This window comes from Lepidochelys kempii, chromosome 15, assembly GCF_965140265.1.
Source record: "Lepidochelys kempii isolate rLepKem1 chromosome 15, rLepKem1.hap2, whole genome shotgun sequence".
NCBI classification, from domain to species: Eukaryota; Metazoa; Chordata; order Testudines; family Cheloniidae; genus Lepidochelys; species Lepidochelys kempii.
In genome coordinates, this window is record NC_133270.1 from 29,953,103 (window position 1) to 29,980,618 (window position 27,516).

A 27,516-nucleotide genomic window follows, 5' to 3' on the forward strand; every position below is an offset into this window, starting at 1 on the left:
GATCTGCCCCAGCACCGAGTGCCTTCTGCCCAAGGGGCTTTGCAAACCTTAATGCCTTTAGCCTGGGCAGACAGGTGAGCAACATTTCACAAAGGAGGAAACAGGCTCAGAGATGGGGTGGGGGTGACGTGGGCCAGCTCCCTTGCTGAAGGCTGGGGCATGGCTAAATGCCATTCTCCAGAGGATACAGGCCCTCAGGCCGGTTCTGTGGACACAAGCCGGGCTGGTTTGGGCACCTCTCTTGTCTCAGCTAGTTACATCTAAACAAACCGGTTTCAGCTAAGCCCCAGGCCTAGCTGGAGGGGAAAGCGCAGCCTGACCTAGGCGTTCCCCCTCGAATCAGCCACTTACAGAACAAGGCGTCATTAAAGGAATTTCTACCTCGCTTGGCGAGGAGCAAACCGGGACCTTTGTGCAATGGAACGAGCTTGCCCACTCTGCGGGGTCTGCATGGCTGGATCGGCCCAGCCAGTGCTGCCGGCACAAGAACCAAACAAACAGCGAACCTCACCCGGGCCCCGGCCCCGGGCTGGCTGGGGTCTAGCCTCAGAAACCACGAGCAGCAGTTGCTTGCACTTCCTGGTAGGTTACAAGCAAACAACTCAGCTATTTGTGAGGGACCATTCGGGTGCCATGCGGGGCCAGAAATAAGAGTGACGGGGGGGATATGTGGGAAGGGAAAGTGTGGCTAAATGCCAGGAAAACCTCCCTAGCAGGGAGATCACCAGATTGTTTGTATCAATGAGAACCTTGGCATGGCGCTTTATGAACAAATCCGCCACGCTCCCAGCCCCAAAGAGCTTCCCACAGGGCCGCGCCCCAGGAACAAGGGGAAGCGTCTTCCTCTGCAAGGCTGCTCCAAGCTCCGGGGACAAATCCTAACCTGGCGGAAGGGGGCCCAGCACCCAGGTTGCAAAGCTCAGACCACCTTCAGGGGACAGTGCGGGAGTGGTGCCTGGGTTCATTTGGCAGCTAGCCTGGGTGCACAGACCCCACTCAGGCCAGGCCCTACCGGAGAACGTCCACAAGCTTTTGGTCCTGCCCCTATGGAAGTCAGAGGCCAAACTCCAGGGGGGGCAGGATGGGGCCTTTAGACCTGCCGGTCCGATTTCAGTTGTAGCTAATATCCCTGCAGAGCGGGTGGGGGGCAGTTAGACCTCGGGGGGGTGGGGTGGGGAAACAGTCAATACAGGCCGGGGGCTCCTCCCGTGGCTCAGTGGCATGGTGCCACACTGTGCCCGTGGGGGCAACATGAACGCACACTCCCCTCCGAGCGCTGGTCTCTGCCGTGGCCCCCCAGCCCTTGGGAATGGAAGTGATCCCAGCAGGCGGGGGAGGGCGAGACCCTCAGCACCATCCAAGGCAGGTGACTGTGTCACAGGGTCGTCCAGGCACACACCCCTGTCCTACAGCAACAGCCCCAATCGCTGCTCCGCACGCATGTGGCTGCTGCGGGGGCTCAGGACCACGGCTGCTACAGGTGGTCCGGGATCCTGCCCCACCCCACACGTATAAAGGAACCAGCGTGGGGGAGAGAAGCCGGGGGCAATTCGTTCTCAGCATCTGGAAGAGCGGCGTCGGCCTCTGTGCTTCGTACAGCACCGTGCGCAATGACAGCTCTCCAGCCACCAACAGTGCCTACGAAACCTGCTGGAAGCGTCTCTTCCCCTCCGATCCCTGCCTTCCCCTGCTTCCCGGATTCACCTGTTCTCTGGCCTGGGCAATGCCCCCCAACTCCTAGCCCCTTTTACCCTAGGATCTGACACACACACACACGCACGAGCGAGAGTGTTGTCATCCCTTTGCTACAGGCCATGTGGGGACAGTGAGACCCAGAGGTGTGGGTTTGGCCCTAGGCCACCCCAGGGTGGCATTCTGACAGCCTGGGCATCAGGACACACTGCCTCCCAGAGCAGGGACCAGAACCCTGGGTCCTGCCCCCCAGCCCCTTTGCTCTAAGCAGTCCTGGGTCCCTGTCAGTCCTCAGCACCTGAGGTCTCCTGTGTGGTCATCACCCTGGGAAGGACAGGGGAGTGCAGGATGCCAGCAGGGGAGGAGCTGTGTCATGTGCTGTCTGAACGACCCCAGGGAGCAGCTCTTGCTGGGAGCCCCGGGGAGCGGAGCCGGAGTCTCTCCAGCCTATGGCGTGGCCAGCCCCACAGCACGGGGAGTTTCTCCAGGACAGACCGGTGCATTGTCCCCCACTGCCTGTTCTGGGGCGGGGCGGGCCGGGCCTCCATGTCCCCCGGGATCATTTTCTGGCCCAGCCTGGCAGGGAGGGGGCAGGGAGCACTCCTGAAAAGCCCATTCATGCCGGAGCCCGGCTTGCCACTCCCAGCGAGGAAAGGCAGGCTGCACAAGGCAGAGGTGAGACAGCCCAGCACAGAGCCCTCTTTCAGGGCAGCGCGCGAGAGGGGAATTGGCAGCCAGCAGCCCTGGCGAGTGCCAGTACCTCCCAGGCCAGGCTGCCCGCCCTGCCCTCCAACGTAGCTCGCTCAGGGGACGGTTCCACACAGCCCTGCTCCCTGCTCCTGCTGACCACCCCCCGTCCCGCTGCTCGCTCGCAGCCCCCAGATCTAGCTCTGCGTGACCTCTGCCGGCCTGCGCCGGGGTTCAAGGTCCGTTCCAGAACACGGCTCCAGCCCGTTTTGGTCTCGGCGCTGGGGTTCCGCCCCCCGGTATCAGGGCTCATCTCTTCCTTACTTCAGGGACAAGTCAGGCAGGTGCATCCTAACACCAGCCTGGAGCACCCGGAGCACCTCCCACCTGGGGAGGGAGCACCACGGGCTGGTAAAGGCAGTGCACTGACGGGCACCCAAGGGCATCCCAGCTACTCCTCCTGCCTGGGACACAGGGGAGGGGAAATCCCCCTGCCTCTGATCGTCCCTTGGGCTTTGGAGCTTCCCAGTCCCGCTACAAGAGCCTTACCACCTTCTGAGCGGTCTGCCCAACTCACTGCTACCTTCTGCCCCTGGGGAGCCCCTTCGCTCTGCAGCCTGCCCCAGCTACATTTCCCTCCTGGGGCAGAGGTTTGCTTTGCGCCAGGTTGGAGGGGCCTGGCTATTGTCCAGCTCCCAGCAAGGCTCCTTTAGCATCCCTGTAACCCCAGTGCCCCTCTTCTTTGTAAGTGACCGTGGAAAACGTTCAACCAGACGCAAGCAGGTGGCGTTAAGCGAGCACATTCAACATAAGCACTGCAGAGCCTGCTACACACATGCAGCTGCCCGGTGCTGTACATACTCATGACTGTTACTAGCTGACACCTGTGAGAAATTCCCAGGTTGGCAGAAATGCCCTTGCTGAGCTCTGGGACTGTGATATCAAAGGTAGCAACCCCATCCTGCCTCTCCATGTCCCGCTCTCTTAGTGTGTTTGCTTCCTGCCGTCCTAGCAGCTCAGATAAATAGCTTTCACAGCAAACAGCTCAAAGAAGGTTCGAATCCGCGGCAAATATTTGCAACAAAAATGTGGATTTTTTGTAAAAAGTAGCATTAAAATAAAATAAACATGGCTCGGTAGGGCACCTGAGCACCACAAATAATAGAAACAGGGGCCCAAAGCTCTCTCCAGCACTTCTTGAACAGCAACAAAACATCAGGAGCGAAAAGGCTCAAAAATTGGATTGGCCCAGAGAGACGCTGGATTGTGAGGCTGCGAAAGGCAAATGCCCCAAGCTAGAGCCTGCTGATATTTTTCAAAACTTTGAGTAAATGTTGCATTTGGAGATTCTGAAATTTGAAAAATAAATGGAAAAATGTTGGACATTTGCTCGCAAAATGCTCCCAGGGCAGATAAAACCATTTAAAATTGAAACAGCAATTCACAGTTCCGCCCTCCTTCTCTCCTTTCCCCAGCCAGCTCTCCCCTGACCCTGGCTGGCATCTCGTGGCTGGATGCCCCACAGAGCCCCTGGCACGGAGAGGTGCCAGCCTAAGCAGACATGCTGCCCGTAGGGGACGGGGTGCCATACTCACTCCCTGATCTTCTTCCGCCGGCGCTTGTTCTCGCTGGGGTGCTGGCGGTAGGTGCCGTAATCGAAAAGCGAGTCCATGGGGGCTTTCTTGGGCCCTGGGACGACAGAGGACTCGTAGATGGTGGACTCCAGCAGGTCCCTGGGGTTGGGCACGCCCTTTTTGAAGGCCCCGTGGAATTTCATACGCAGGTTTTGCTGCTTGCTGTCCCCCGATCCGGGGGGGAGCTGGGCCGCCTCAGTGGGGCAGGGGCTATCCTCGTTCTCAAACAGGTTGGCCAGAGACGAGAGGGGGAAAGCGTCATTCTGAGGGGAGCCCTCTTCACCTTGGGCCTCGCCGGCCTCCCCGATGAGGAGCCGGGGGGGATCGTCGGAGTCTGCCATGCCGCCCACTTTGGAAGGGCCCCGACCCCTCCCTGCGTGCCTGGAAGAGAAGGGGTGGGTGAGAGCGTGAGAAGTGACATGGGGTGGGAAGGGGGGTGTATGCAGGTTGAGAGAGACGCCCTACGCAACAAACCCTCCCAGCCAGGCATCAGCACCAGAGATGCACCAAGCTAGGCCGGACCCTCCTCCGCCTCGCTCAGCTCCATCCGCTGCGGGGGCGGGAATCCCGGGCCCCCCGGCTGTGGGGCACAGCTTGGCCCGAAGCGCCAGAGCGCCCTGAAGAGCAGCAGCTCTGCGTCAGAGGGAAAGGAAGGGGCAAGGCCAGAGTGGGGACTGTCCATGTGCCCGGGCAGAAAGCCAAAGGGTGGATTAGGGATCCCGCTACGCTGCAAGGGAAGAGGGGGATTGCCCTGCAGGTAGGAGCACCCCGGAACTAGCCAGCACGGATCACAACAGGAGCACGAAGATGGCGGCGTGGGCTAGTGGCTCCAGGACAAGCCGGCCACAGAACCCATGGGCTGCCTGCCTACGCTGAAGCCCTTGCCACCAGGTCTGCTCTGCTATTGTTACCAGTGCTAGCTAGAGTAATGCTAACACAGGTACGCTCACCCCCCTTTGCGGTGTAGACACCCCCTTACACGGCCCCGAAGAGGACCGCGATCTCCCTGGGGACGGGGGTGGATCAAATGGATTCAACCCCTCTTAAAACAGAATAACCCGGCAGACAGGGTGAGCAGCACACGTCAGATTGCAGGGCCCCTGCTCCCCTCACACCTTTGCCTGCTGGGATCTTGCAACAGCTTCCTGGGGCTCGCTGGCAGGAGGGATTGTTCCTAGCCAGCTCCCAGTCCCCACCCCACTGCTCCTAGTGGGAGGACTCCCTGCACCGGGGTTCAGTCCTTCCATGCTCGGGGAGATCACAGTCTGCCCGCGTCTCACTTCTCCCGCACATTCAGTAAACGCGCTTCCCCTGCACTCGCGGCCAGGGCCCCCGGGATGCAGGGCCAGCCGGGCGGGCAGCTAGCAAGCCTGCACCAGCCGGGTCCCCTTATATCTGCAGATCTGCATGGGATCCAATCGGCTGCGGGCTTCGCGTTTCAAAGAGCTGCTGTAATGAGAGAGGGCGAGCCCCGCCGCAGGCCCTGCCTTGCCCAGATGTGGTTTTGCTGGGCACAGCCCAGCGCAGGGGAGAGAACAGGCTCTTCTTTCTCCAGCCCTATAAATACCGACCAGCCACCCCAACCCCCCTCCCCCACACAGCGGGCTCAGCAGAAGGCTGGCATGCGTGTGAATGCTAAGGGCCCGATTCCAGTCTCATGCTGGTTTCACACCCGGGCTGCTCCGCTGACTTCCCAGTTTTCCCAGGTGTAGGTAAGGGGAGGACCAGGCTTCCTGGGCCCAATTCACTGTCACTCTGCCCCTCCTGCGTGCAGTCAGTTACACCAGAGCAGAGCAGGGTGAGATGCTGCCCCCTAGTGTTTCACACTCGCACTGCACAGGTGGAAATGGTGACACAACTGAGGGGCAACAGGGCATCTGTTTCAATCAGACCCTGAGATGGAGGCTTGCAATGGGATGGGGGAGGAGATCCAAATGAGGGCTCCGTGGCAGGGGAGGGACCTGCGTGTTGATTGCCCTGCAGCTGGAATTCAAATCCACGTCCCTGATTTATTCTGGTGCACAGGAAAGTTTGCAAAAGAAATGACCAGCAGGCAGCAAGTTCTAAGCCACAGCCAGCTACGGGAGCCAAGGTGCTGGTGTCTGTGCTGTTGTTGACAGGCCCCGGCAGCTCTGGGAGGACAGAAAAAGCAGCCTGGAAACATGTCATTTTCTACTTGGTTGCAGCTTTGTATAACAAGCCCTAATGTGGGGCTTTGCTCTCCAGGCCTGGGACTGGAATGTCTGCTGGATAACATGCTTCTAATTATGTAGCATGTCATTACTAGAGAGCCAACAGGTTTCAATGGCACAGCAATCCTGGTGCCGTGTCATCGGAAATTCAGCGTCTCCCCACTCGGTATCGGAATTATCCCAGCACTGAGCGACTGAGGCATCCCCGCTGCCTGCCGGGCTGGGGCAGCATACCTGTCCCGCGTGGCCAGGGGAGGTGGGATGGGGAGGAAGGAAACAGCAAGGAGAAGAGAGCCAGAGAGTCACCAGCCTGGAGCACCATTTGTCCCACCTTACCTAGCTTCATCCACTCGCTCAGAGTCTCCTCTTCACTTTGAAGGCCTTGCCCAGCTCCGTACCCACCCCCATCTCCTCCTGCTCCTCTCTCTGGGTCAGCCACCCCCTCTCCTCCTTCCACACCACCCAGCTCATCTCCTGCTTGAGGGAGGTCCTGACTCCAAGGAGCAACCCAGCGTTGGCATTTGCCTTTGTGGGGCTCGTCCATATTGTGCAGCTTCCCCTCCATGCAGTTAGTCTGTCGCTACACTGGGATCTTGGGCTTTGCAGGCCCCCAGCCAGGTGTGAAGTGCTAAGCAGGCCTTGCGGAGCTGGAGAAACCTGGCTTGTAGAGAGGGGCTTTTCATTCCTATGGGAACACTTTACAAAGTGGAGGTTGTCATTATCCCCTTTAAACAGGGGGGAAACTGAGGCCCAGAGAGGGGATGTGCCTGGTCCAAGGTCACCTAGGGAGCCAAGATTAGAACCCAGGTGTCCTGGCTTCCAGTCCAGTGTCCAACCTCTGTTCCCTGCATCCCACCCTCTCACCCAGAGACACCCTGGGCAGAACCACTCTGGATTCCCAAAGCAGGGGCAAACGAGCCAAGCCCGAAGTGTTGGGGAAGTCCCAAGTAGTTCGCTGCCCCACTCTTCCCCTTCCTGTGCTACCCCTGCTCTTCCTATGCTGGACGGGTGCGCGAGAGGTGTGCCAAACCCCACGGGAAAGGCTCAGGGTCCCCCAGCTGGCCGAGGAACATGGGGTCTCCAGCCCACCTCTGCAGAGCTGATCCCAAGCAGAAGGGCTGATCCCAAGCAGACTCAAAGCCCCAACCTCCGGAGGGTCTCTCAGCACTTCCGAACGCTAGCTAGAGCCATGAAGGCATTTGGCGCTTTACACACGTGGATGAACAATGCGTCCTCACACCGCAGCGCCCCCGGAGCCTGGTCACAACTATTCCAATGGGGAACCAATGCCCAAGGTCACCCGTCCCCACAGCTAGGGGACAGAGTCAGAGATAGAAGTCAGAGCTCCCAAGCCCCTGAGCTGACCTCTAAATGACTGTCTCTGGCTGCCCTATGTCCCCCTCCCCGCTCACCCGTGTCTTTGTCCCATCTTCAGATTTGGTTTCCTTTCGCTGACGTTTCCCCAGGTTTATCACCATGGTGACTCAGCCCTCCCAGTGACGGCACCAGGACCTTTACACCAGATTCTCCTCCGAGGCACATTTACACTAGCCTCTTTCGGGAGGTTTCCCACTGGCGCAGCTCCCGGGGTGGTTCCAAGCAGTAGGGGCACTAGAGCAGCCAGGGCACAGGTGGGTCACCCATGATTTAACCTGCAGGTCAGCTAGACCTGCTCTGAGCAGGGTCAAATACCACAGACACGGACATACCAATGTGTCCGCCCTAGTCCACACCACTGTGATGATGGGAGAGTCCAGCCTAGACACTGCCTAAGAGGACAGCTCTCCAGCTTCCACTGAAGAAGAAGAAGAATACATAGCTCTTATCTCGTGCGTCTCATCCATAGATCTCAAAGAGCTTTACAAAGGCGGTCACGATCATTAGCCCTGCTTTGCAGATTGAGAAACTAAGGCACAGAGAAGGACAGCAATTTACCCCAGCAGGCCAGTGGTAGAACTGGGACTAGAACCCAACTCTCCCAAGCCCCAGTCCACTGTGCTAGCCACTAGACCACACTGCTTCCCCAATACAAGACAGAGGCCAATGCACAATGCCTCCCTCCTGGCTGGAAAGGCAGCAGTCAGCACAGAGGGTCTAAAGCCCCAGGAGATAAAGAGTAAAGTTAGCTTTGGTCATCAAGCTAATCGCTCCCTGATTCCCTTTGGTGTAAGGGCATCACACAAACTTCCTGCCTGACAAATTCCACACACATACGTCTGCTAACACAGCTCAGTCACAGCATTGACCCTTTGGTGAACGCAGGGCCCTCTGTAGACTGAGCGGTATTCAGGTTATTGACAATGGGGCAGATTTTCAAAGGAACCAGTGGGTGCTAGGCACCCAACTCTCCCTGACATTTACTGGAGATCATTTACTGGAGGTGCCTAACTTCCCTGGGCGCCTTTGAAAATCCCAGCCAGAGCATCTCTGGTGTCATACAAAAAGTACAAAAAACCCAAAACCCCGCTGGGCAAAGCCCAAACAGCTGTCACCTCTTCAGACAAACCTCCAGCCCAGGGCAAAGCCAATAACCATGGGCCCCGCCAGCCACCAGTCAAAGGGACCTATTCTCCAGCCCAGCAACAACCATGGGCAACGGATGCAAGAAAGCAGCCCTAGGGGTCTAGGCAGAGCTGCCCCGCCCTGGCCAAGTGTAAACACCAGGCAGAGACCTAGGGCAGAAAGCAGTAGCCCAAGTGCTCAGGGTCTAGAGGCCATGCCGGGCTTTCACTATGAATACCTACAGTCACAGGCTCCCACAGTGCTCAGCCGGCAGCAGTCCGGAAACTGCCAGCACTCCAAGGGTTAATTTAAACACACAGTAAAATTCCATGGCAGATTTTACGGCTGCATGTTCCAGGCAGACTAATCTCCTGAGCATCCCTCCAGCAGGGGCCTGCGGGGGTGGCACCCTGGCTGCTGCCTGGATCCTACCTGGTCCCCAGGCAGAGGGAGGATTCCATTCCCCAGGGCTGCCCAGCCCTTGTCAGCGTCAGTCCCAGGCCACTAGCTCCCTGCCCCACTCCTTAAAGGAGCCCAGGGCCAGGGGCTCCCTCCCTGGCAAGGCAGTTGTGCGGTTGTTCTCAGTGTCTTTCATCCAAACAGCTTGTTCAAAGGGGATCTAAGAACCATGGGGAAGGGATCCAGAGAAGTGCTCTGGAGGGGAGGGGTGGCCCTGGGAAGCTGTTTGTCTTTATGGCCCACTCCTGCTGCTGGGGAACCAATGGGAGTTTCCCCGTGGATATACTTGGGAAAAGGCTCAAGCCCTCGGTGAACTGGGCAGGGTCTCTGCAGGCTGCCACATGCGGGCCATGTTCCCAGCGAGCGTGCCCACCACATTCACCTCCTCCTCCCCGGGGCTCCTGAAAGAGCCTTTCACACATTTATGTGGGATGGATCCTAGTTTAAAGCACTGGTGTCTTGATGGCTAAGTGTTAGCTGGGAACAAGCCCTCCCCACCATCTCAGGGCAGGATGGCATTTGGGGGGATGGGGGGGACTCTATGTCCTTCTGCTCTTTTGCTCATTTTTGGCTCCTCAAAGCCTGGCCTGACTGGAAGAGGCGAGGCAGATCCCTGGCTCCAGACACCCAGCCATGACCCCTTGGTTTTATGAACCATGGCACCAGATATTTGCAAGCCAATGGCTCTTCAGTCTATCGGGAGCTTGTGAAAGTCTCGTGTGCTCCCGTGAACGGCGGCTGCCCCCCTGCTCACCCCTGTTTGGGTGCCAGGCCATGCAGCCTGAGGGATGCCACCCAACCCAACATCCCTGGGATCTTCCCAGTACTGTCAGGGCAATTCCAGACCCCACGAGCCACATCGGTGGGACCCCAGCTACTAACAGACTCTAAGTGACACTTCGCAGCACGCCCCCCTCAGCAATTTCATCCCAACATGGCCGACACCATGTCCTGATGCCAGACACAGCGGTGCCAGGCCTCTCCATGACACCCCAACACAGCGATGCTCAGACGAGGGAGCGAGAGACGCCCACGGTTCATTGATGTGTCTCCTGTGGCTCTTTGCAGGAGTGATAAAACACTGGGTGATTTAATTATTAACCAACCTAAGCTATTAGCCAATCAGGATGCTTTTAAAAATTAAACAATTAAGTTATTAACTTATTTACTGTGAGAATATATAGATATAAACTAAATATTTGCCCGTCATGCTGTGTAACTATGAATCTACAGCACTAGAGTAATGAATTCCCATGAGTGTGGCTCTTTTGGGTAATGCTGATCCCTTACTTGGCCCCTGAACACCCGAGGTCTGATTATCAGTGCCCCTGCGATGTGAACCTGCCGCCGCACCCGACCTGAGTGATTCAGTGGCTGCAGGTCTCAGCCCTTCCAAAACGCCCTGGGGCACAGGAAGGAGATAGTGATCTGGGCGCTGCATACCAGGGCCAGCAACCTCAGTGCTCAGGGCTCAGTGTGAGATTCAACAAACCGGTTCCGCTGCACTGACCCCACATTGCCTTTCTCCGTTTCCTCTTTCTTCTCACACACAGTGGGAGGAGGCTCAGGGATGCCCAGGCAGCCTTTGCTTTACAGTCCTTTGTTATTTAATCATGCCATTTGTATCTTGCCCCCCACCGTACACCCCATTAATATAGGGGCATCACAGCTTCACCCACCACAGGGGAGAATAGATCACATTGTGATGTACATCCTGGGGTCGGGTACACAGAGGCCTCTCCAGCACTGAAAGTCAGGAAACTTTCCACGAGGAAGCTGCTGCGATGGGAGAAGCAGGTGCAACAGGACAAGCTGGTGCAACGGGAAAAACCAAAAACCGGGGCAGCGGGATGCCGCGGGGGCTAGGTCCTTCCATGGCAATGACCTTGCCAGAAGCAGCAGAGCAGAGGCAAACACGAGACTGAAGATTCCTCTGTGGCTGGGCTGTGCCTGGCCAGAGTCACACAGGAGCGGCAGGGTGGCACGATTCAAAACAAACCATCCACATCCGGCATGTCCCATCCTCGCACCAGTGTTGGCTTCCAGTGAGTGACGTCCCCTGGCCCGCTAGCCAGCAGTGCTGGCTGCGTGTGCCAGGCGCGGGGCACTCTGCTGGGCAAGACTCAGGGCAGCAAGTGCTATGACCAGTGAGAAGCACTTGGAGGGCCAGGCTCTTAATAAACACCATTGTGAAGAAAACCAAGGGAGTGGGTGGGGTAATAGGACAGGGGCTCCACGCAGAGGGCCTGCCTGGGGCTCGGTTGGGAGTGCTGTTGTAGGAGGATGAGTGCTGCTGGCTTTGGAGTGAAATGCAGTGGATGTGTCGGAGAGGGGATGGATCTGACAGCTGAAGGATCGGGAGAAGGAAGGGGGACTGGAAGCAGGGAGAGGAGCATGCAGCCAGGCTGGGGTGCATAAGGCAGGCAGAAGGCACCATGCTGGTAGAAGGGCAGGAGTTCATTACAAACAATCAGGAATTTCAAAGAGTGTCCAGAGTACAGCTTAGAGCTGGGTTACAGTCACTCTAAGGGCCTAGCCCCTAACTGACACAGGCCGACAGCGAGCAAGCAAAGCTCTCTGCCAAAGAGAGAGTGAAGCCTGGCAGCCAAAAATCTGCCAGGGGAGTCTCACCCGGAGACCCATCTCCCTGCCCAAGACCAAGCAGAACATGGAATGGTGATTCCAGGCAGTCAAATGCACTGGGCCCACTGACCGCAGCCACTCAACTCCATCAGAATTGGCAGGAAGCTCAAGTCAGTTTGGCATGGACTGGCACGAGCATCTCAAACCAGTAATAGCTCAGGCAGACGTTTCTGTTCAGTACGAGAAAGCTTTTATTGTAGATTTTATTGACTGAAGTGAGTGAGGTCCAGAAAGCCTTGGGCAGGAGGCACCTTATAAATATTTATTACGATGACATCGGTTTCTCTCTCTTCTAAACATGAACCTCCTGACTTGGGAGGGGCCGATCCCACAGAGCCAAGTCCCGAGCAGGCTGGAGAGCTACTGATTCCGCACTGCCTTGAGGGAGCCAAGGCAGGCTGGAAACAGATCAGGAGTGCCCCTCTGTGCCGGGCGTGTGGAGGAGACCGCCGGGCACAGTTTGTTGCGTCTGATGTGGTCCCGCGTTGCTGTAAATGTGCGGCTCACCCCACCCAAGCTGATGACAGAGTGGCAGGAGGACAGAAGCGAGAGCAGAATGACAGGCAGCTTCAATCTGGTCGTTTATGTCTCTGGCCCTTTTCTTGGCTTCTTTGTGTAGTAACATGGGAGGAGATTCAGTGACAAACAGGGTATTTATTTAAAGGAACTGGGTGGATCTGCAGATTGTGACTATACGTTTGCTTTGGTCATTCACAGCCCCCCCTTGCCAGCAATAGATCCCTTGGCTTTCCCCTGTTCCGCAAACTCAGGCATGTTCCCCTGGACTTGATGTTCTGGGTCATATAAGGAGGGGGGCCAGAGCTGAGTGCAGAGATCTTGGAACTGCAGCTGCACGTCTCTGCACTGCAGGGCTGGAGCAATGGTGGGGGTTACAGGCTCCCTGCCCAGTTCTATTGTCACTTCACCTCCTGCAAGCCTGCTGCAGTCAGCACGAGCCCAGGAATTGAGTCCAGCTGCAGGGAGATTCCGGCAGATCAGACCCCGGTTTTTACTGCTCAGCCCTGGTGTCACACTCCTCATCTGAGGCTCGCTAAGCGCGGGAATGGTGGATGTCATTCCACCACCCCCACTTGACTAGGGTGACCAGATAGCAAGTGTGAAAAATTGGGACAGGGGGTGGGGAGTAATAGGCACCTACATAAGAAAAAGCCCCAAATATTGGGACTGTCCCTATCAAATCAGGACATCTGGTCACCCTACACTCGACAGATGGACACTCAGGGCACATCTACACTGCAACAACACACCCGTGGCTGGTCTGTGTCAGCTGACTCGGGCTTGCAGCGCTCTAAAGTTACAGTGTACATGTTGGGGCTTGGGCTGGAGCCTGGGTTCTTGGACGCCAGAGGCTGAGGGTCCCAGAGCCTGGGCTCCAGCCAGCTGGGATGTCTACACTGCAGATATCCCCGTGAGCCTGAGTCAGCGGACATGGGTTGGCCACCAGTGAACACATACTCTCAGGGCCCAGAGGGATGAAGTGATTGGCCCAAGGTCACACAGTGAGTTAGAACCAGAGCCAAGAAGAGAAGCCAGCTCTGCAAAATCCCAGTCCTTTGCTTTAACCATTAGACCATGCTTCCCCTTGCTATTTATTACTTTGTAGCTCCCATGTGGTGCTTCAGAGGATGCAGGCAGTCTCAATTGACACCAGGCCCTCTATGATGCCCAGCACACTCGTCAAATCCCAGCTGGGATCATTCCACTCCACCAACCAAAATTCCCCCTGCAGACTCATTTGAGTTCAGGATTCCCCAAGAGGACCTCAGCAATTGGAATACCTGGTGGAACAGCACTCGAAATGTGGGCCGGTTCAGAAACACGGCCCTCCATGGGCTGGGAGTTTGTTTTTTGCTTACTCTAATCTAATCTCCAAAAGGAGAAAAACAACTGAACAGCCTCACTAGGTAGGAATTTGGCTTTTCCCAGCCAAGCCCATTGTCACGTTGATTCTTGAAGGGTTCTGTGCCTCTCTGTTTGCTGCCAGGAAAACTGGGCTCTGACTCACTGTGTGGGGCAAACAAGCACAGCTGTGTTTAGGCTAGGCACAGTCACTGGGACTCAGGAGATCAGAGACAGGTGGGGCAGGCCCACAAGTCGGGGCAGGGGGGTGTTTAAAAAAAGTTCCACCAGCCCTTGTCTCAGTACAAACTTTTTAGGAAACACCGGCCTTGATTTCAGTGGCAACCATTTTTTATTTGAATGTCAATATCCGCTCCCCCCGGGTTTGCACCCCAGTAATGCGGCCGATTCCTTGCAGAGGAGAACGAGAATGGGACGGAACGAAGGCGAAGCCGACAGGTCTGTTTTCATGGCTGGAGCGGAGCGAAGTGCAGAAGGTGAGTCAATGCCAGGCATGACGGAAAATGCAGGCAGCTTGGTAAGATCCGGGGGTGTTCTTAGGGACACCGGGAGGAAGTTTGCTTTGGAAACTGTGAGCTGATTATAACTGGCCCCATTGAGTGGAGAAGCCCCAACAATCCCAGCGGCGGACGGGCTGCCCGATGAGGTGATGGCCAGGGGATGAATTGGATTTCATTGAGCTTTTAGTTTATCTGTCTTTTTTCCAGATTTCCCCACCCTGCAGGTCATCCTGTTTTCTTAACCAAAGCCCACTTGGCACAGTCTTGTCGGCTCCAGGCCGGCTCCAGGCCTGAGCCCAGGGCAGGCAAGAGCCTGTGTTCTCTGGGCCGATGCCTCTGTGAGGTCAGAACTCCGCACAGAGCCGCACTGTGCTCCTTGGCCACCTGCCGCCCCATGGAGAGCGCCGCCTCCAGCCCGCGGCCAAAGCCCTTTCCAGCTAAAGGCCCCTATTCTGCTACCCTTCAGTAACGAGCTCCCGCCAGGCCACCTCAGCCAGCGATCTCATCAGCTCTCACAGCCTAAGCAAAGCCAGGCTTGGCCAGGGCTTGGATGGGAGACCTCCCTGGAAAACCCAGGAAGTGTGTTAATGATTCAGCAGATGGCACATGAGTCCTGACCCTTGCGGCTGTTAAGAATCCGCTGGCCCTTTTATTTCAAGAGCAGGGAGGGGCGTTAAGCCCAGCATCCTGGCAAAAGTCCACTTTGGGCGATGACATGCCAGCTCCCTGAGCTCCCCAGGAAGTTTCAAGTGTGTACAGGGTTCCCCTTCGCTTCCTGGCCAAGCCGTTGTGTAGTATGTTGCTGCATAGGTGCTGTGCTCCATCCCAGAGGCAGCTGCCTTTTCAGCAGAGCTCCTGTATGTCAGATCCTGTTTGTAGCGGCCTTTGGGCTCTTCTGGGACAAAAGGTGCTACAGAAGTGTGAGATGTGGCCCCCATCGATATGAAGCACAGACAAGATCCCGCCATTGAGAACGCTCTGCTAGCAGCTAGGAGGGGCCAGCTTGTGTCCTGGCACATCCCCTCCTGGTGCTTGAAGGGCTGGCCCAGGTCCTGATGCTGTATCAACTCTACGAAGCCTCTAACGCCAGAGCATCTGGGTTCCACTTTGTGCAGCCATTCAAACCTCCCTTCCACCCCACCTTCGCAGAACACCACTGTTACACATCGCTCCACGGGGCATAACAGGCATTGAGTGTAGGCGGTGTCCAGCCCACACCGGATGTATTCACCATCAGTCGTTCTCCATCTCCTCAGAGTCCTCCAAGTTCCTTGCTCTGACTTCCTGGTCCCCTTTCTGCTCCTTTGGTTATCGCTCCAGCTCCTTCCCAGCTGCTCTGTGAAGCAAGTTGATGGTCTTAGTCCAGTTCCTGGTGAGACACTTGTCCACGTCTGTCAAGCCACCAGCACAACTTGTGTTAAAGCTGGTAAAATATCTTTGGGATTGCCATGGTGTCAACGTGCCCAGGTATCATGCTGGAAAATAGACCACTGCTGCTGTTAGGAGACCAAATAGCAGAAATGGTTCTCTTTCATCAGCCTTTGGCTAGGAGACCCTGGACGGGGGCCTCCGCCTTCAACTGGGAGACGGCGACCCCTGCCCCCAGACAGGGGCCTCCGCCTTCGGCTGGGAGACCCGACCTCTCCCCCTGGACGGGGGCCTCCGCCTTGGAGACCGCGACCTCTGCCCCTGGACGGGGGCCTCTGCCTTCGGTAAATATGGCAGGCGACCAGCTTGGCTTAATGGTGAAATCCTAGCGGATCTTAAACATAAAAAAGAAGCTTACAAGAAGTGTAAGGTTGGACATATGACCAGGGAAGAGTATAAAAATATTGCTCGGGCATGTAGGAATGATATCAGGAGGGCCAAATCGCACCTGGAGCTGCAGCTAGCAAGAGATGTCAAGAGTAACAAGAAGGGTTTCTTCAGGTATGTTGGCAACAAGAAGAAAGCCAAGGAAAGTGTGGGCCCCTTACTGAATGAGGGAGGCAACCTAGTGACAGAGGATGTGGAAAAAGCTAATGTACTCAATGCTTTTTTTGCCTCTGTCTTCACTAACAAGGTCAGCTCCCAGACTGCTGCGCTGGGCATCACAAAATGCGGAAGAGATGGCCAGCCCTCTGTGGAGATAGAGGTGGTTAGGGACTATTTAGAAAAGCTGGACGTGCACAAGTCCATGGGGCCGGACGAGTTGCATCCGAGAGTGCTGAAGGAATTGGCGGCTGTGATTGCAGAGCCATTGGCCATTATCTTTGAAAACTCGTGGCGAACCGGGGAAGTCCCGGATGACTGGAAAAAGGCTAATGTAGTGCCAATCTTTAAAAAAGGGAAGAAGGAGGATCCTGGGAACTACAGGCCAGTCAGCCTCACCTCAGTCCCTGGAAAAATCATGGAGCAGGTCCTCAAAGAATCAATCCTGATGCACTTGCATGAGAGGAAAGTGATCAGGAACAGCCAGCATGGATTCACCAAGGGAAGGTCATGCCTGACTAATCTAATCGCCTTTTATGATGAGATTACTGGTTCTGTGGATGAAGGGAAAGCAGTGGATGTATTGTTTCTTGACTTTAGCAAAGCTTTTGACACGGTCTCCCACAGTATTCTTGTCAGCAAGTTAAAGAAGTATGGGCTGGATGAATGCACTATAAGGTGGGTAGAAAGCTGGCTAGATTGTCGGGCTCAACAGGTAGTGATCAATGGCTCCATGTCTAGTTGGCAGCCGGTATCAAGTGGAGTGCCCCAAGGGTCGGTCCTGGGGCCAGTTTTGTTCAATATCTTCATAAATGATCTGGAGGATGGTGTGGATTGCACTCTCAGCAAATTTGCGGATGATACTAAACTGGGAGGAGTGGTAGATACGCTGGAGGGGAGGGATAGGATACAGAAGGACCTAGACCAATTGGAGGATTGGGCCAAAAGAAATCTGATGAGGTTCAATAAGGATAAGTGCAGGGTCCTGCACTTAGGATGGAAGAATCCAATGCACCGCTACAGACTAGGGGCCGAATGGCTAGGCAGCAGTTCTGCGGAAAAGGACCTAGGGGTGACAGTGGACGAGAAGCTGGATATGAGTCAGCAGTGTGCCCTTGTTGCCAAGAAGGCCAATGGCATTTTGGGATGTATAAGTAGGGGCATAGCGAGCAGATCGAGGGACGTGATCGTTCCCCTCTATTCGACATTGGTGAGGCCTCATCTGGAGTACTGTATCCAGTTTTGGGCCCCACACTACAAGAAGGATGTGGATAAATTGGAGAGAGTCCAGCGAAGGGCAACAAAAATGATTAGGGGTCTAGAACACATGACTTATGAGGAGAGGCTGAGGGAGCTGGGATTGTTTAGCCTGCAGAAGAGAAGAATGAGGGGGGATTTGATAGCTGCTTTCAACTACCTGAAAGGGGGTTCCAAAGAGGATGGCTCTAGACTGTTCTCAATGGTAGCAGATGACAGAACGAGGAGTAATGGTCTCAAGTTGCAGTGGGGGAGGTTTAGGTTGGATATTAGGAAAAACTTTTTCACTAGGAGGGTGGTGAAACACTGGAATGCGTTACCTAGGGAGGTGGTGGAATCTCCTTCCTTAGAGGTTTTTAAGGTCAGGCTTGACAAAGCCCTGGCTGGGATGATTTAACTGGGAATTGGTCCTGCTTCGAGCAGGGGGTTGGACTAGATGACCTTCAGGGGTCCCTTCCAACCCTGATATTCTATGATTCTATGATTCTATGACCTCTCCCTCGGACAGGGCCTCCCCACAGCGATGCAGGACCCTGCCACCTCTAAAGACGAATGCCACAATACCCTCTGCACAGGGGCACTTGGGAACCGCAGCTGCCCACTCGCTGGGCCGGGCACCTGTCACAGCTGTGCCCTGCAGTCTGCTCTGCATTCCAGTCCCTTCCCCGGTGCCCTGCAGGGGGGACATTCTGACCTTTATAGCTCGGGTTGTGGACACACCTGAAATCCCCTCTCTGCCCCAGATGTCAGGACAGTGGGGAGCCCGATTTGAGAGCCCCTGCGCTATCAGCTCGAGGCTGTCAGCTCTGCAGCTCAGTCCCCGGAGCTTGTTGACCTTTCGGTCACACTCAGAGGCCTGTTTATTTGCACAGGCTTTTGGCAGAGGGGACACTGGGTGGGGTCAGAGGGTCTATTTCCCTTGGGGCAGGGGTGAGCAAACTTTGTGGCCTGAGGGAACAGAAATTGTATGGCGGGCCATGAATGTTCACAAAATTGGGGTGGGGGTGGGGGTGCGGGAGGGGATGCAGGTTCTGGCTGGGGGTGCAGGCTCTGGGGTGGGGCTGAGAGGTTTGGGGTGCAGGAGGGTGCTCCGGGCTGGGATCAAGGGGTTTGGAGAGCGGGAGGGGGATCAGGGCTGGGGCAGGGGGTTGGGGCGTGGGGAGAGGCTCAGGGCCATAGTTTGCCCACTCCTGCCTTGGGGGCTGGGGCAAGCTGACTGCCTGTGGGGCTGCAATTTGCATGGAGCCAGGTGGTAACAGGGCTCCATTCTTGGCTTTAAATTTCCAAAGAGACTGACTGACCCATGCATGCTCCAAATCCAAACAGGCCAGCAGATATCCAGCCATCTCCACGCTGCCTGCAGGTTTGTCCCTGAGATAAAGCTGGAAAGGTGGTGAGTGAGCCAACTTGGGGGAGCTACAAGCCACACACCAGGCAGGCTCGAATTTTGGATCCAGAGTTACAATTCGTGGTCGGCACCCTAGGCTTGAAGGGCCCCACCCACTGCATGAGAAGCACCAGGGCAGAATGAGACTGACCTGCCATTGATGCCACATGACTCAGCAGGAAGGGAGAGCCATGCAGGCTAATCACCGTCATTTCCCCAGGCACACACAGATTAGTACTGTCCCAAAGTTTCTTTTGGAGAAAAAAAGGAACCCCTGCAGTCTGCCTTGTGAATTAGCAGCGTCTGGGTCGCTCCCGTCCTTGGCATTCAAACCACTGCTTCTCTTATGAGCCAACAGACGTGTTTCCTCTTTGGAAACACTTGACACAAAAGATTTAAACTTTCACTGTCTATGTATCCTCTCAAGAGGAGCGGGACAATCTCACTGCAGACTTCAAAGCACTGAGAGCCGACGCAAGCGGAGAGTCACTAATAATTATCAATGCCAATCACAAGAAATCACAAACGATTTCTGGCTCTGGACTCTGGGTCTGACCTGTTGTACCAGGCAGGGGCTGTGTTGCTGTGTTTTGTACAGCGCTAGACACACTCTCGGCTCTTAATAAATAGAGAATTATAATGCCAGCGAGCAGGACAGTTGGGCATGCAATGGCTATAGGCTTTCCTTTGGGCTCTGGAGAATTCTACTTCACACATTTACAGTTCATAGCCATCAACTTGCAAACCAGCTCTTCTGGAAAATAAAAATGAAGGCTTTCGGCTGGCTCAGGGGCTTGAGACATTGGCTTTGGTACCTCTGGACGCTGGTTTGACTTCGACTTCAGTAGAGACCGAATCCTGCAGTGATTGCTTGTTGGCCTCTACGAAATTAGTTTTTGTTGTCAAAACTAGAACTTTGGTCTCAGGCTAGCTCCTTTCAGAACTACCCCCATCACAAAACCCACCCTCCCACTCGGCACCCCCATCTGCAGCCTCAGCAGAGAGGCCAAGGGGTCTAGATACTGAGCTCCCCGCTCTTCAGGGCCTGGCGAAGTGACTTTCTGCTCAGACCACAGCCTGCACTGCACCTGTCCCATGAGGACATAACGCCCTTCAGTCTCCAGGGCTGTTGGCTGTCAATAAGAAAGAGGTCTGACCCCACAACAGCATGGCCTGCCTCAGATTGGGAGTTGCTCCAATAAGGCCCAGGGTGGACAAGCAAATGGGATCCCTTGAGATTTATGGGCATTGCCTACGAATGCCAAGAATTGGTTCAACAATGAATTCCTGTAGAGAACTAAGAAAACAGCTGATCAAATTGCTCCCAAACAAGCACGCTCCCTAATCTACCCTGGAGATTCACCCCCCCGCCAGCCATAGGGCATGCCGGCGGCGGAGTGACATGAATGCTCTGGAAACCAGCCCAGCTGACTTTGTTATCATACAGACAATCTGGTGAGTCTGAATGGTTGCTGAGATATTAAAGTGAAAAGTAGGGTGGGTGGGTGGGTGGTTAGATGGATAGACAGACTCCCATTAGAGTGGAAGAAGGACGCACTGATACCAGCGTGCTGGGTGTATCAGAAACACCCAGATGAGTTGGACAGACAGATTAGACATAGATCCCTCTAGGTTTGCAATAAGGCCTCAGAGAGAGATTGCTGGAACTGGCTGGTGAATTTCTGGATTCTCAGCCACAAGGAAAGGGAAAGCAATTGTGCATGAAGTGGCGCCAGGCAGGTCAAGAGGAGCTCCCTCCGTCACCAGTCAGAGAGCTGCAGATTTAGCCTGCCGCGCATTTGTGGGTTTCAGTGTGCTTGCAGCCACTCCTCACCACATCCCAAATCCTGTCACAACACGCCTGGCTGCACCAGAAAGCTATTCCCCTCCGTTAATCCACCTTCTGGCCCAGTGACGGTGCCTGCATGACCACTGCGGCGTCTGCAGAGTCGGCTCCTCTGTTCCCGGCCACCACAGAGATGCCAGATAAAAAGCTTTTCCGACAGTCCCTCTGTGCTGAGCCCCAGTGACACAGAAGAGCATTGAAGAGGGGTTCTGGAGCCCAGTAACCGTGACATTGCCTTTAGCATATGGAGCGTTTGCTCCCATCAGCCCAATGACTGAATTGCAGGGAAACTCACTGCACGAGGCTATTTCACCGACAATCTGCAACAGAGATTTCAGCCAGGCAGAAACCATTGCACTGCTCACCACTGCCTCAGGTAGTGGGGTGAAACACACCTCCCCAGCCGTGCCACTCGCATGGTGCGGCCTCAAGGACGCAACCGCCTTCCAGCAGGACTTGCCATGAGTGAATGCTACTGTACTTTGTGCCAGGACTGCTGCTCCCTGGAGCCCTGGGCTGGGTCTCAGCTCCCTCTGTAGAGTCTCATAATCACCGCACTACCTGCGTCTGTGCCAGCCGTGTGTTCCCTCTCTCCCCAGGGGAGGAGGGTTTGGAAGGGAGGGTTTGTTTGGGAACTACTTATTTATCTCTACCCAGGCTGCTGCATGTTTAGGAGGGGAGGGAAGGGCGAGGAAAGGTGCCTTGCGCTTTAAGGAGAAGGTGGCAGGATCCTGGAGCAAAGTTCCAGTCGCACACATGGACCAAGCCTGCTCCACAGCAACCGCCCTGGGCAATGAAACCGACCTGATCGTGTCACTCCGGACACCCCCCCTCAGCCCCCTCCCTGGACACGCTCCAGCTCCCTCCCTCTGGACAGTGACCTGGGCGCGCACAGAGCCCCAGAGAGGCCAAAGCCCCAGTGGAGAGGAGAAATGATGCCCCCGGCAACACAGGGTGTGCCCCCGGAGAGAGCGCCCCTAGGGAGCCAAGTCCTAGGGAGAGGGGGGTCCCCAGGTGCGTCCTAGGGAGCCGAGCCTGGGGGGGGTTCCCAGGTGCGTGCTAGGGAGCCGAGCCCGGGTGGGGGGTCCCCAGGTGCGTGCTAGGGAGCCGAGCCCGGGTGGGGGGTCCCCAGGTGCGTGCTAGGGAGCCGAGCCCGGGGGGGGTTCCCAGGTGCATGCTAGGGAGCCGAGCCCCGGGGGGGGGGGTTCCCAGGTGCGTCCTAGGGAGCCGAGCCCCGGGGGGGGGGGTGTCCCCAGGTGCGTCCTAGGGAGCCAAGCCCCGGGCGGGGGTCCCCATGTGCGTGCTAGGGAGCCGAGCCCCGGGGGGGGGGGTCCCCAGGTGCGTCCTAGGGAGCCGAGCGCCAGGAGCTCGGGGCAGCCCGGCGGGGACCGGGCTCGGCGGCCACCCCCCGCAGACGGCTCTGTTCTGTCTCCCGCGTCCCGCCCAGCCCAGCCCCACGCCGCGGGCAGACGGGACCCTCCCCGGTACCTTCCGTTCGCTTCCCCGGCGGAGGCGCAGCTAAAGCCGACGGGGCCCGGCCCGTCTGCCCCGGAGCGCTGGGGTCTCTGGGGCGCGCCGCGCTGGCTGTGACCTGAGTCCCGCCGCCCCACCCCGCCTGGCTGGAGGGAGGGAGCCCGGGCCGCCCCCCGGCCCAGCGCCAGCCCCTGCGGCGTCTCCAGCCGGAGCAGCTCAGGTTCCCTCCGAGTGCACCGCCCCCTGCCCGGCCCGCCGCGCCCCGGCCCTGCCCGGCCCCGGGGGACCTGATCCCTGCGCCCCGGCCCTGCCCGGGCCCGGGGGACCTGATCCCTGCGCCCCGGCCCTGCCCGGCCCCGGGGGACCTGATCCCTGCGCCCTGGATCCTGCTCTGCCCTGGCCCAGGGGACCCGCTCCCTGCGCCCTGGATCCTGCTCTGCCCTGGCACAGGGGGACCCGATGCCTGTTCTCCAGACTCTTCTGTGCCTGGCCTGGGGGGACCAGGACCCACCTTGCTTCCATACTGCACCCCCGCTCCAGGGGAGCTCATTAATGTGAAGGGGACTGGAACAAAGACAGGAGGGCTAGTGCAATGGGAATGCGGGTCAGGAGGTGCCAAGTAAGAGCCACCCAGCTCTGCCCAGGCCCCTCCCTGAAACACCCGCCTTGGTCTCTCCTTTCCTCACCAGAGATCCAGGGATTTGCCTGGTGACAGAAGCTGGGACCCCACCCAGCTCTTCCCACCAGGCCACCCCAGTTGTGCGAGCCTGCCCCTTCTTACAACAGCCTGATCAAGAGACTCCCTTCGTTTGCATGGGGCTGGGTGTCACCAAGCCGGGTGCTGGAGGTGAGGCTGTGGGGAACTTGGGCTATATGAGAGAGACAGTGAGCTGGGGTAATCCCGTACCTGACTCCTCTCCCCTTGCTCCAAGCCCAGCATTGTCAGCTCTGCTGTCTATGCCAGGGACCCCTGAGGCTCCGAGCTGTCGATCAGGGTCCCTTCTACTGTGTGGGCAGCACCCAGGACATTGGGGGTGCTATTGTCAAACAAAGGATAAAGCAGAACAAGCAATTTTCATTCCAAGCAAACTGAGGAACCTGTTTAACATGAGTGTAATAAGGCCCATTGCTGGGTAACTGTACTAGGCTGGTGGTGCTGCATAGGAAGCCACCATGCAGCATCTGGGAAGAAACCTATTGACCTCTAAAGATGACTTCTGTTCCAGACAGGCCACTCCCTGGACGCTGCTGGGAGTCCCCATAGGCATAAGCCTACCAGGAAAGAGCAATTGCTAGTTTACTGCCCTGTGCACGTACCTGGATTGTGGTCTAGTAAGTAGAGCTGAGGGCTGTGAGTCAGGACTCCTGAGTTCTTTCCCTGACTTGTTACCAACTTGCTGCATAACCTTGGGCAACACAATTGTGCTTGTTACTTTAGGTGTAAATGCATATAATGCCTACTTCAGAGGCCTTCTTCACTTAGGTGAGTTGCGATGGCTGGGCTTGCTGGATGGACAGCAGGGCAGGAGGGTTATAACCGCTAGAGAACTCACCCCGCTTCCAACCTGGAACTGGCCCCAGCATTCCTGAACCTCAGCATTGCTTTGCTGTCTGCGAGACCTGTGAAACTGCCCCCAAAGTGTGTGCTTCCATCACCCCCTTACCACAGGTCCACAGCAGCTCATTAAGCAAGCACTGTCCTGGACGCTGAATGCGGCAGGCATGCTGTGCAAAGAATAATGTGATCACGTAATTAAAGACTGCTTCACAGTGCATATCCACAAGGGGGTCAAATTAAGCCCGTAACTCTGGTGTCATTGTTGAACATAGCACATTAACATGCAGGGTACTTTCCAGACAAACGCAAGCCAACATCCCCAGCCCACCCAGCACACAGTCACTCACCGGTCTGAAGAGGGGATTCCTGGGGCACTGATGGTTATTGTAACTGGGGCAAAGTGGAAGCGTATCAAAGCTCTGTGAGCACGCGGAGCAGAGCAGAGGCTGCCATAGCCAAGGCTGGAGCCACTGAGCCTACGGCATTGAATCCACAGACAATGTATTTGCGATAATGGATAATCATTTTGTCTGACTGAGGCTGGTGCATAAAAGCAGGGGTGAAAGCTGAAGACAGAACTGTTATTGAATACTGGCACTGCCTTAGCTATAAATGTACTGGGCCAAAGTCTGATCCTGTTTACACCAGCTTAAATCTGGACCAACTCTGTTTAAATCAGGGTGGATTTACCCTGGAGTAGGTGACAGCAGAATTGGATACATCACATGCACTAGCTAACTACAGCGTAGACTGTTGCTAACCATGTGGCAGTTTACATATCTTACTGTTTGGGAGTTGGGCTTGGCTGACGGGGTTTTTTAAATTCTGGTCAATGAACAATGAGCTGCAGAAGCCAGACTGTAAAGTGAACAAGAGCAAGCATAGGAACACATGGGTTTATTTTTAGGTTACTTTAACCTAATAGAACAGCTGGGAACAAGCAGGACCCTGTGCAGTGGGATCAGCCAGATGCCCATGGACCACCAGCAAGTGCTGTGATGCAATCAGTGGTCCGTTGGCCCCTTTAAGAATTGCTCTGGAAACTGGGGCTGTTCCCAATGTTCCTGGAATGGTGTTTGTCACTGACAAGGGGCCTGACCTGCTTCTATTGAAGCCAGTGTCTGTGCTCCCACTGGTGAACAGGATAGGCCCAACCATTAGTGTCTAACCACTGTGCGCACTACGCTCTCCCGTTCCATCCCTTGCTTTCAAATAATCTGATGTCCCACCAAACTCCATTGAGAATCACTTTGAACACAGACGCCCCTTGCTTGTGTAGGTCACCCGTGCTTGTCACCTTCAGAGAGGGCTGACAAATTGTTGTTTGCTTTAGAAGCCCGTGTACAGATAAAGCAGGATTCCTACCACGATCTCGCAGCAGCATTCGCCTTTAGAGTGACGCAATACTGCTGCCTCCTTCCCCATAGTTTCTCTCCAGGGAGGTCCCCGTTAACGCTGATCTCAGGAGTGAGCAGGTTTGGTAGGGTGCTCAAAAAGGATCATCAGTATATTCACACCAAGGACCAAAAACATAATGGGGGTTTCGAAGTCAGCCACTTCGAAAGGCGAGCTCCATCCCTAACATAGGACTGGCCTGGAGGCAAGGATACCCCATCCAGGCTATTGGCCTGATTCAGTGTTGCAGGTTTTCTCCTTAGATTGCAAGTTCCTGTTTGTGCTTTTTGGCTGGACAGCATCAAACTCACGTACAGGCCTGTGTGCTGTAAGAATCATGCAAATGGCCTGTTGCCTGCAGGGTCCATGTTTTACCTGCCCAAAGCAACCTACAAACTCTGGGGGAAAGAATCTCCCTCCAGGATTTGCTGATTTCTCTAGAATCTGTTGTTTCAATACACTGACACCCCTTTGCTCCTTCTGCTGGGCTAGGGCCCTTTGCTGTGGAAGTCAATGGGCTGCATCTTTGCACGTCAGACACGGAAAGACCAAAGATGGGCAAACGTCTCCCTTCAGCTCCACGAGGGGTTACATTCTGCACAGCCCGATGAATGCTAAAATCAGCCCTTGGTCAGCATCCCAGGCAGGAGACACAGGGCCGAACCCTTACTGCTCAGGGCCCAGGGCAAGCATGGAGAGTGCTCCTCACACACGGGCAGAGCTTTCCTGCAGCTTTACGAGGAGTTTGCCCCTTACCACACATGGGGGGGTGGGGGAGGGCGGGGGGAAGAGAAGAGAGGAGCACTGAGAACAGGATGGTCCTGCTGGTGCTCTTCATGTCAGGCAGGGCAGGGGGGTACCCAGGTGGTATTAGCTTGTCCCCGGGTTGGGTGAGCATAGGTAGGGGCTGGCTCCTCATCACTGCCCCTCTGCTGCGTGAGCCAAGGCAGAACCGACACCCTAGGACTCCAGCAATGCCACGGAGGTGATAAACGTGGCACTGACTTGGGATGAGTGGGGGGGGGGGGGAAGAGACCCGCCTAGAGGGAGTGAAGCTTCACTCAGTGCAGTTGCTCTGTTTCAGTATCAGGGAGGACTCACACCTCATCCTGGGCAGCCAGTGAGCCCCCCCTTCAGGGAGACTAGCCCCCCAGCCCCACTCCTTTTGCCTAAGCCACTCCCAGCCTTCTCCCCCACCCCCAGTGAAGACCCAGGCTGGCCAGCACCCTCCCAGCTGTGCTGCACCTCCCCCTCCTGAGACCCCAAGCTGCCCACCCCACCCCAGAAAGGCTCATTTGTTCTGAAGAACCTGAGCTTTTGAGATGCCCCATGCAGGGTCTGGAGCCAAGAGGCAGTAGGTGTTACTCAGTTTCCTGAGTTCATCAGCAATCCCCCTGGACTCCAGAGAGATTACTGATGAACCCAGGAAGCTGAGTAGCATATACCCCTCCTCAGCCTCTCTGGACCCTGCATGGGGCATAAGCAAAAACTTCCCCTGCAAATCCCACAACCAGCTGCACTAGGGGAGGCTTAGCCTGCCCTGCCCTTCTATACCCACCACCTATGCACCTTGCTGTAAGGTGTCTGCCTCTCACACCGATCAGGCATTCCCCAAGCTCCATTCTTTATCTGATTGCCATGCTGACAGCAGCTCTCTGTCTGCAGGCTCAGAAATGGCAAGCCCTGAGTGTGGTTTGTGACTGAGCTCCTTTTCCTTCCTTCCATGGAATAGGGCTTCCTGTGTGCCCTGAGACCAGGAACATTTAGAGGGAAGCTTGGGTTGGTGCTGTCCTGTTCTGTAGCTCACAGAGGACAGTGCTGGCATGTTCCAGCAGCACTAAATTTGCTCTGAGATCAACAAAGTATTAAGCATGGGATCAGATGAGCACCTGGCCAGATTTTAACCAACCCTTTTTCTCCTAATGCTGAGCATGTGGATGGAAAAGCAGAGCCTAGTACCTGAAAGCGTAGCTAGATTCCATGGAAGTACTTTCAACAGTGTAGAACTCTGTGTCAAGTTAAGATAGCCAAAGTGTTCTGTAAAAAAAACAACAAAAACAGGCAGTAAAAAGCAGCAGGCAATTTGAGCCCCATTACTCTGCACCTCCACACTGGTAGAAGTGTGAGGGGCAGGATAGTCAAATAAAGTTTAAATAGCAAAACATAAGTCAGTTGAACTAAAGCTAGATCCTACTAAACAGCAAATAGCCCCATCTGCCGGGGAGATACAAGGACTCTGGATCTGAAATAGGTAATTTAGCTACTAGGATTATCTAACTGCACATCTAGGACTCCAGACGTTTGCGGAGTGAAGCGTCACATTATCAAACAGATGCTCCATGTAAAATTTAAGGGAACAGGTGGGTGAGGAGACATTTTTGTACCTATGGCACCAAAGGAGAAGGAACTTCTCTAGTCAGACGACTTCAAAAGAAATTT

General features: G+C 55.8%; 1 protein-coding gene across 3 annotated transcripts in view; it reads right to left on the reverse strand.

Annotated features, from left to right (window-relative positions):
• TRPV4 (transient receptor potential cation channel subfamily V member 4) overlaps nucleotides 1–27,057 on the reverse strand; it is a 47,420-nt gene extending 20,363 nt beyond the window's left edge. For 2 of the 3 annotated variants that reach the window (XM_073313164.1, XM_073313163.1), the window contains exons 1-2: nucleotides 27,037–27,057; nucleotides 3,975–4,394 (exon numbers count right to left, since the gene is read on the reverse strand). In XM_073313164.1, coding sequence (XP_073169265.1) covers nucleotides 3,975–4,354 — 380 coding nt within the window. In that variant the 5' untranslated portion in view covers nucleotides 4,355–4,394; nucleotides 27,037–27,057. Of the gene's footprint in view, nucleotides 1–3,974; nucleotides 4,395–22,139; nucleotides 22,368–27,036 lie in introns of those variants that run through there. The other variant, XM_073313166.1, reaches the window with a different exon arrangement.
• Between the last annotated feature and the right edge of the window lie 459 nt (nucleotides 27,058–27,516).